This window comes from Frankliniella occidentalis, unplaced genomic scaffold (genome assembly GCF_000697945.3).
Source record: "Frankliniella occidentalis isolate FOCC.00 unplaced genomic scaffold, Focc_3.1 Scaffold291, whole genome shotgun sequence".
NCBI lineage: Eukaryota > Metazoa > Arthropoda > Insecta > Thysanoptera > Thripidae > Frankliniella > Frankliniella occidentalis.
The window spans coordinates 97,676-108,057 of record NW_026267417.1 but is presented as its reverse complement, the minus strand read 5'-3'; the positions used below and the strand labels follow the sequence as shown (position 1 = coordinate 108,057).

General features: G+C 39.7%; 1 protein-coding gene across 1 annotated transcript in view; it reads right to left on the bottom strand.

Moving 5' to 3' along the window:
- Positions 1-6,668: 6,668 nt before the first annotated feature.
- Positions 6,669-10,382, bottom strand: part of LOC113217547 (ranBP-type and C3HC4-type zinc finger-containing protein 1-like) — a gene marked incomplete at its 5' end in the record, with an annotated part of 26,070 nt that continues 22,356 nt past the window's right edge. Inside the window, 2 exon segments of the mRNA XM_026437497.2 lie at positions 6,669-6,899; positions 8,328-8,570. Of these exon segments, the coding sequence (XP_026293282.2) occupies positions 6,819-6,899; positions 8,328-8,570 (324 nt within the window).

Here is a 10,382-nt window from a genome sequence, read left to right as displayed (position 1 = left end):
TGAATCAGAGATTTCCCTTTGTGATGATCAACTTGAATGGGATCCCGCTCTATTGAAAGATCCACTAGTCCCAGAGATGGATGCTGCTGACGAATCAGCTGGTTCTGAAGATGATGTCAGGATCACTGTGCCTAAAAGACAGGCAAGAAAAGGCAATATACTTTGATAATTTCTTTTCTAGTGTAAAGTTATCAAGATACTTGATGGCCAAGTTCAAGCTTAGATCTGTTGGTACAATTCGAAAAAATCGAAATGACAAATGTCCTCTAAAAACTGACGAGGAACTCACTCAAGAAGGTAGAGGCTATTATGATACCAAAGTGAAAGATGGTGTTCAAGTCATAAAATGGCTTGACAACAAACCCGTTCATGTTGTCTCAACACTAACAGGTGTTGAACCTCTCGGCAATGTTGAAAGGTACCATACAATATTTACGTAATTTCTGCATTCCTGTGTGTTCAATTTATCTATGAAAACTAACATTTCCTAAATTAATTTTCAGATATGACAAAAAAACAAAAGTTAGAGGACAATTCCCCATACCTCATGCAGTGCAAATGTATAATAGATATATGGGTGGTGTCGATCTCCATGACATGTTTGCTGAGCTATACCGTACCCCTTATAGAGGAAGGAGGTGGTACATGACTCTAATAACCTACATGCTTGATTTATCTGCTATCAATTCGTGGCTTATCTACAGAAGAGATGCCACTATGTTGAAAGTGAAATGTGATATGAATTTAAAACAATTCAAACTAGCTTTAAGCTCAAGTTTACGGGCTGATAGTGGCAAAAGCACGACAGGTGCCAGGATTCGTTCTGAAACCATTATTAAGCGCCCGAGAAGTTACAGGCCAAGTGACACTGTGAGGTATGATGGCCATCATCACCTACCTAGTTTTCAGAACATGCAAAAAAGGTGCAAATACTGCAAAATGGGTCACACCAAAGTACTGTGTGTCCGATGCGAAGTAAGCCTTTGCTTTGTGCCCACTCGTCAGTGTTTTTCAAAGTTTCACTTGAAAATGGATGAAACTGAAACAGAATGACTTTTTCCTCCTCCTAGAAGAAAGAATTGGAGAAGCTTTCCCCACAATCAAAGAAATGTGCTATTATTTTTTGCTAATGTAATGTAATAATATCTATTTATTGGAGTGTTAGTTTCTAGTTTCTTACAATTAATCTGAATCCAGTTCTAACACATATTTTCAATGGGGCATTTTACTTGACGCTTGACGCATTCAAAGAAGAACAGCAGTTGTTTCTTAACTCTTTCTTGCCTGGCACGCTGATTGGCTTCTTTGGATTCGGTTTGAGTCGGGTGAAATACCCCATTGAAAATATGTGTTAGACTGGGTGTTACGTGTAATGATTAAATTACAGTATTTTTCTTTTCATGAGAGTGAGTCTCTTCCTATGCACCCTGTGTTCATTTAAGAATGTTAGGTTATATTCTTATTATTATTTCTATCTATCTATATTTCTAAATATGTTATCTACAGGTAATCATTTCTTGCAACATACAGACATGCTAATTGTCTTGATTTCTTTTTTTTTTTTTACAGCACAGCGCACCTGAGGCAAGTGTTCCATCTAGTCATAGGGTAAGTATAATCTCCTCCAGTCTTTAATTGCTAAAAAGAACAAAAACAACATTTTCTTCTTATATCTACAGGGAAACTCTAGTCAAGGCTTAAATGACGATGATATATCTTGCCAAAATCTGTCACCTTCATCATCTGTTGTACTATCAGAAGCAGTGGACCTTTGCTTAAAACCAAAAGTACCTGAAGTTTCTATTAAAAATAAGGTACGTAAACACTTTGGAAACACAACCTTTCAGAGGAATTACACGTCGTTGCTTAGACGATTTGAAACATAACTGAAGATTTTATTCACTCATTTCATATTGTGTGATATGTTGCTGATGTTTTCGGGAATTTTCTAGTCAAAATGTAGAGAATCTTGTACTTAACTTGTCCTGCCAAAATTCTGACCCCAAGTCACTTCCTCCTCCATCTTCATCTCATAAGGGGCCAGAAACCTCAAGCACAGATCTCTTACGTGTACAGGAAAATGGAGGACACAGTTTGTTCAAAGTGCCAAAACAGGTACATATAATTACGTATAATATTAAACGTTTTAAAACATACTTGTATTGGAAATATTTTAATGTGTTTAATGTGTAATCAAACTAACTTCTGCTTTTCTTTCCTTACAGTTAGGCATAAGGCGAGGTCCTGCTTCTATGAATCAGTCAATGGGCTTGAAGGAACAACAACAGTTTAAGACTCCTACTCTAAGAGATGTGGTAAGACTTTATTATGCATTGAAGGGCTCCCACTAAATGTTAAAAATTAATGTGTCTTTTTTTTCTTCCCACTATTTCTTTTCATTTCATTCTTTCAGAAATGTTCTAAAAATTCCAAGAGTAAGCCAGAACAGACAATTAAAGAGTGGTTTGAAGAACAGGATCAACTAGTCTATGATTACAGTAGCCCTCCAACTACCCCAGCGACTGATAATCATGCAAATAAGCCCTTGTTTAGGAAAAAGTTAAAACTTTCCACTAGTAAGGTAATTTATAAATTAGATAGAGCTTTACATTTACTTTGTTTCTTTCATACAAAACTTTGTTAATTCTATTTTGCCTCTTGTTTTCAGAGTCGTGTTGGGTCTACATTTCAGAGTGAGTGGGATGACCAGTTAGATGCTGGGAGCTCACGTTATGAGTTTCGAACAACAAGCAATCAACCTTTACTGTATGATTCTGACTCTGAATCAGAGATTTCCCTTTGTGATGATCAACTTGAATCAGAGATTTCCCTTTGTGATGATCAACTTGAATGGGATCCCGCTCTATTGAAAGATCCACTAGTCCCAGAGATGGATGCTGCTGACGAATCAGCTGGTTCTGAAGATGATGTCAGGATCACTGTGCCTAAAAGACAGGCAAGAAAAGGCAATATACTTTGATAATTTCTTTTCTAGTGTAAAGTTATCAAGATACTTGATGGCCAAGTTCAAGCTTAGATCTGTTGGTACAATTCGAAAAAATCGAAATGACAAATGTCCTCTAAAAACTGACGAGGAACTCACTCAAGAAGGTAGAGGCTATTATGATACCAAAGTGAAAGATGGTGTTCAAGTCATAAAATGGCTTGACAACAAACCCGTTCATGTTGTCTCAACACTAACAGGTGTTGAACCTCTCGGCAATGTTGAAAGGTACCATACAATATTTACGTAATTTCTGCATTCCTGTGTGTTCAATTTATCTATGAAAACTAACATTTCCTAAATTAATTTTCAGATATGACAAAAAAACAAAAGTTAGAGGACAATTCCCCATACCTCATGCAGTGCAAATGTATAATAGATATATGGGTGGTGTCGATCTCCATGACATGTTTGCTGAGCTATACCGTACCCCTTATAGAGGAAGGAGGTGGTACATGACTCTAATAACCTACATGCTTGATTTATCTGCTATCAATTCGTGGCTTATCTACAGAAGAGATGCCACTATGTTGAAAGTGAAATGTGATATGAATTTAAAACAATTCAAACTAGCTTTAAGCTCAAGTTTACGGGCTGATAGTGGCAAAAGCACGACAGGTGCCAGGATTCGTTCTGAAACCATTATTAAGCGCCCGAGAAGTTACAGGCCAAGTGACACTGTGAGGTATGATGGCCATCATCACCTACCTAGTTTTCAGAACATGCAAAAAAGGTGCAAATACTGCAAAATGGGTCACACCAAAGTACTGTGTGTCCGATGCGAAGTAAGCCTTTGCTTTGTGCCCACTCGTCAGTGTTTTTCAAAGTTTCACTTGAAAATGGATGAAACTGAAACAGAATGACTTTTTCCTCCTCCTAGAAGAAAGAATTGGAGAAGCTTTCCCCACAATCAAAGAAATGTGCTATTATTTTTTGCTAATGTAATGTAATAATATCTATTTATTGGAGTGTTAGTTTCTAGTTTCTTACAATTAATCTGAATCCAGTTCTAACACATATTTTCAATGGGGCATTTTACTTGACGCTTGACGCATTCAAAGAAGAACAGCAGTTGTTTCTTAACTCTTTCTTGCCTGGCACGCTGATTGGCTTCTTTGGATTCGGTTTGAGTCGGGTGAAATACCCCATTGAAAATATGTGTTAGACTGGGTGTTACGTGTAATGATTAAATTACAGTATTTTTCTTTTCATGAGAGTGAGTCTCTTCCTATGCACCCTGTGTTCATTTAAGAATGTTAGGTTATATTCTTATTATTATTTCTATCTATCTATATTTCTAAATATGTTATCTACAATGCATGTTTTGTACTCAACGCTGAGTCTTTGTTTGTTTCTAAATATTTCTATATATTTCTAAATAAGGGCTCAACACAAAGTATGTTTTATATTACTCAACACTAATTGTTTATTTATTGCTGAACAAATGTTTTTACTCAATTTACACATGTTAACAATTTCATCTTTCTCCTGCTCCCAACTTCAAGACTCTGATGCTACTGAGAATTCTGCTGCATCTGTAATGAAACCATACAATTGATGAGATTGGGAAGCTGGGAAAGAACAAGTTGCATACAATGGCGTACATGACTTACTGAAAATAAAGAGACGGATGCTGCTTTCATTACATGCGGGAAACATTGTCGGAACTGCACGGTCATCTAGTTAGTCAACGCCACACAACAGCACGAAATACAACCTGAAATCAAACACAAAGTTAACTGGCCATTCTAAACAGATACAGAAATGAAAATTGTTCGTGCCGCGAGAGATAAAGTTCAGCAAATGGTAAATAAGCAGGGGAATCACTACATCGAGATGCCCCTGCTGTCGTTCGTTTATTTGCTGACTATGTCGCATCACGGAACACTTAGCTCGCTCGCCAGAAACAACACCCCGCGCCGACTGATGTAGATCGAGTCGTGCGCCCTTTGCCGCAGCTGCGCAAACGAGCATTTGACTTTTGGTCAAGCGTTGTACTTACAGCGAGCAAGGTGCCCGTATTCAGGAACTCGCGCAATGCTCAAACGGCCACCTTCGGAGCGCCTGGGAGGGCGACTGGCCCGCAACGCACCTACGCAATGCGGGTCGGCCTACGCTACTTGTGTGCAGGCGCCATATGACCCATCGGACTCAACAACACTTTTGAGCTGTAGGCCCCGGGGCCGAGGCAGCTACCGCGGCTGTGGCACCTGCGCCAGGTGCGTCAGCTGCGTCAGCTGCGTCAGCTGCGTCAGCTGCGTCAGCTGCGTCAGCTGCGTCAGCTGCGTCAGCTGCGTCAGCTGCAGCCGCGGGGTGTACGCGAAAAACGAAGGGTTGGCTAGCTCTAGGTGGGGTAGATGGCCGTGCCGAGCCGCACCTGCCTGCCGCCAGCCGCGTGTGTGTGTGTGTGCGCGTGTGTAGGTGTGTGTGTGTGTGTGTCTGTGTGTGTTGAAGGGGGGGGGGGGGGCTCTCCCGGCCTCATCCCACCTTCAACAGACATTTTCGTAGGTGAAAACTAGGTACACGACCAACTTACTGATCCGGACCCTGCTAACGCCGTTTCGCCACTTTGGAGCGCCTGGGAGGGCGACTGGCCCGCAGCACAGCTACGCAATGTGGGTTGTCCTACCCTATTTGGGTCCAGGCGTCATGCCACAAAGTGGCACACTCTCAGCTCTGCTCCCAAAGAAACTACAGGCGTGTAAAAACGCGTTTTTTTTGGTCTTTGTCGTTTTAAAACGACATATGTCGTTTTAAAACAACAACGGTCGTTCAAAGTGGTGTTTTGGCACCGCCTCCACTCACAGACGCTGTGCCCTAAAGTAACATATGCATGTTCAAAAGTATCTCAGGGACACTTACTAGCAGCTCGTGAACTCGGAAGACCGTGTAACGAATGCATCATAGGAAAAATTGCCCCAAAAATGGCAACTTGCACTAATGTGCGCTTTTGGCTCCGAAGGTCGAAACATTGAAATGAGTACAACGACACTCTATATTCGGAACTACGACACTCGATATTGACTCAGTACTCATTAATAATGCATCAGAAACCAAAAAAGTCGATTAGTTATCATTTTTTTGATTTTCGATGAAGTCGAGTGACCCCTAAGGCATGAGGTCGTTTTAAAACGACGTTCGACTTTGAGCAGGTTTTAGAGGCACTATTTTTGAGAAAAGTGTATTTTTTTACTCGACAAGATTTAATCCTTACACTTTTCCGCATACAACCATGCTGAGTTTACCCTATATTTCTCGAAGAATTGACGTCTAAATCGTTCTTTTTACAAACACCCCTCAAAAATGACCCAAAAACACCTGTTTTGGGGCCTTATCGGCCACTTGTATTTTTAAATATTGGCATTTTTTTGGTGAAATGTGATCGTTTATCCAACGCAGACAAGTCCTGAAATTTTCATCCACTTTAAAAATAAAAGAGGAAATCATGTCGAGTGACCCCTAAGGCATGATGTCGTTTATAAACGACATTCAGCAACCCTGAACCGTGCATGCTAGAACACCCCACGAGGGCTCAAAATGCTTCTTAGACACTCCCTTGGTTGGCACAACTCGAATATTCAACTTTGGTCAATTTCGCCAGGCTCATGCCTTAGAGGGTTAAAGAACAAGTTTCCTACTTAGCACAAAATTAATTATGTGTTCATAGTTTTCCTTGTTTATTGTTTTAAGCTACTTACATCTTGAAAATAGTTATGTTCTTTTAACAGTTCTAATAGTGGTATATGACATTTGTTAAGAACAAGATTTTTCCAGGTGCCCCATATTACTGAATGAAGTCGTCACAACGCAGTCTTTAGTGGCAGTTACTGCATTTGGGATGGCAACGGCGGTTGTTCACATTGCACCGACATCCTCCTGAAGTGTCACCCCGACCCTAAAACAAGACATTTCATCAGTAAAGCGAGAAAGCAGCACAGTTACAAGTGCATGAATACGATGTTGAACACTTGCAAGAGCACAACTGCGGAGTTCAACAACCTCGAAATGTAACGTTACGAAGCATTTCAAACCATCGTAATGGCGAAGTTTCGTATTCCAAATACAGCAAACATTTTTCTGTGAAGTCCCCGGTTGATTTCGGGAAAGGACTTCCCAGTTCACTTTTTCCCGCCTTATATTTTTAGGTTATGTAAGAACTTTGAAGTAAAGAACGCGTATTTGAGGGAATTTTGACGGCAAATCCGTTAAAAAACAAATCTGAGGACGGCCCAGCTTCATTTCTACCAGCACGGCTCACAAACCATCAAAAATACGAAATTAGTAAAACACGAAACTTCGTCAACTTGTGCTCTGCGCATGCGCCAGAGAGAACCGGAAATTTTTCCGGAAACAAACCGGGAACTTCGCGGGAAAATGTTTGCTGTGGAACAAAACAGGGTTTGTTTAACGCCTTGCGATGTTAGTGCTTCGGAATTGCGAGGCTACACGGAGAGAAAAGACTGTCACAGCTGGAATCGCTTCTAAATTATAGGCATTATTTTTGCTCCGTCAGCAACAAAAAATTGCTGCCAGAGCAATAGCTAAGACTGCACTGCAAATGCAAAGCGCTTTCAAGGGGGCAGCTAAAGTGATTGCTCTGAAAGCAATTCTTTTTATCGAGATAAAGTAAATTGCTAATCATTCAGCAACGATGCCTACTGAGACAGCTTGACTTTTTTCTCCGTGTGCCGCGAACGCTTTGCAACAACTATATATAGTTGGTACACAACGCATTAAATGGTGCACGCACTAAATCTAAAAGAACTTTTACTGTCCATACAAAGACGCGGTATTGTGCACATCTCAAACGGATGCAGATCTGAAGCTAGCAAGTGAGGAATTTACATCTCAATGATGGACAAAAAATAATTGCTTAGAAAAAGGTTCTCATTCGCCACTTGCTGGATTCAAATCTGCAACCGGGTTAGATGTGCACAAACAATTGCCTTTCCACTTCCTATGGACAATTAAAGTCCTTGCAGATGTAGTTTGCAGGATTTTAAAAATAAATTGAATAAAAGTGCGTAGATTTTTTTCGTGCACAAGCTAACCAAATCTACGCACTTTTAGGCAATTTCTTTTCACGAACAAAAATAAAAATTGTCTATCTAACAGGTGCAAATTTGTCCCTTGCAAGCTAAACTGCTAATGCATCTAGCAAAGATGTGCTTAAAAGTGCATCTGCCTATGGACACTGATATTTCCTTCATATTTAGTATGACCTCTCTGTCACTCATAAATAACGCAACTGACCGACATTCTTTCATCCCTGCCTTTTCATGGAATTGCCCCTCTAACAGTGAAGTGGTGGGACAGCACTTACGTTTGGGCCCCACCTCGCCTGTTTAGTGGCCCAGCATATCTCGAGCTTGCACTGCGCGCAAACGAGTGCATCGCAGCCGCTCCTCTTCATGATGACCACAGTACAGCCCGGGCATCGCATCGCCTCGCCCGCCGCCAGCAATGCGTCCAGAGCGTCTCGGGTAGCACGAGCCTCGGCGTCCGTGGCGGCCGCCTGACGAATGCGCTCCTGGTACCCCGCACAGTCCTCCGGTTCGTGAATCACCTACACGTGTAAGATAGAGCTTTCATTTGAGAGACAAAAGTAATCAATAATGCCATTGTAAAAACGTTTTCGTAATATTACGAAATATAATGTTACGAAATGCTCTGTAAAAGATGATTTAAAATATTAATAATATTTCGTCATGGTCCATTTTCGTAGTTAGAAATATGCTTCGTAATAAATGCAAATTTAGGGGTCATACCAGTCATAAAATTTGACAAAATAAGCACAAATTTAATACACTTTAGGTAAAGCTTTGGATTTTGCAAAGCAATTCGTAAAATAACGATGTAGCGTAATTTTTTAAGGACGAAGTTTTCGACAGTTAACCGATAACCTTTCGTAGAATCACGATAACTTTTTTAACAGTGATGCAAGGCTACAGTCGTGGCTTAACGTCGGACTAGCACCCTAATGTAGGAATACGAAAATTTGCATAAAATTACGAGAAATGTCGTAAACTTACGGAAAATATCATAAATTTAGAAGAAATGTCGTAAATTTACGAGAAATGTCGTAGGTCTTTGATTGGTGAATTTGAAGGTTTGGTATTTGCAAATTTATGACATTCATCTATGAAACTATGAGTATCAGAATCTTACGGCTTTTTTTATAATAGCGAATAACAACATTTACGTGTTTATACACTGTGAAAAAAAGTTGTAGAGTTACGGAAACAATTTCCATGACATATGTCGTTATTTTACAAACCACGTTTGTAATTTTGAAAAAAAAATATTGTAACTGGCCATTATGAAAGAAGTCATAAGTTTCTAGTTTTTGCAATAACTTTACATTTAGCTGTCATAGGTTTACGAATGCTGCTCATAAACTAACAACACCAAATCGTAAAGTTCATCAGCCCGGCCTCACGACATTTCTCGTAAATTAAAAGAATTTCTCGTAAATGTGCGACTTTTTATGGTAAATTTGCGCATTTCTCGTAAATTTATGAAAATTTCAGTTTGCTTACAATGGAAAAGCCGTAAATTTACGAAAAATTACATCCTTTTCTGAGAAATGATGTAATCTACAAACAGATTTCGTAAATAGTTCAGATTTATGGAATTCCTAATTGTACAACCGTTTTCGTTGCATTACGGAAAATGTCGTATTCCCACAACATGAGCCATAAATAAAAATTACAATATTTGTTGTAAACTAACATTTTATAATTTGTAAATTTACAAATCAATATCGTAATCAAAATTTATATAATTTGTCGTAACTTGACGAATATCTTTTTCACAGTGTAAATTACAAACGTTACCCGTAAAAGTACAACAATAGACCATTCCACCGACTGTGGAAGAAGAAAGAAAAGAATCAAAAAGCACCGGAAACAGAATCGATAAACAGATCAAATCGCTCACTTTTTCTAGTTTTCTTGACCAAGGTAATTATTCTGGACTTTGTTGGTGTGCCACAGAGGTGTACAAAAATAATTTTCATAGCGGTTTTTCTTACTGTTTCCGGTACTTTTTGATTCTTTTCTTTCTTCTTCCCCATTCGGTGGAATGGTCTATTGTCATGGAAATTTTTTCCGTAGCCCCCACGACTTTTATTCAAGGTATCTTAGGGGTCACTCCTCGACAACGCCTGGGGCAAATCCTGGCAACCACCCTTAAGGGGTTGAAAGGGGGTAACAAAGAAATAGGGGTTAGCCCAAAAGGTAGAAAAAGAATAACTCGTGAAAGTAGAACCCTCTGAGCTAAAATTTTGTCCGTTTGACTCAATCTTGTACCATTTAAGCACTAGAGTGGTTTTTTCGACGAAAATACGGTTAAAATGACTACGTTGCACATGAAGACG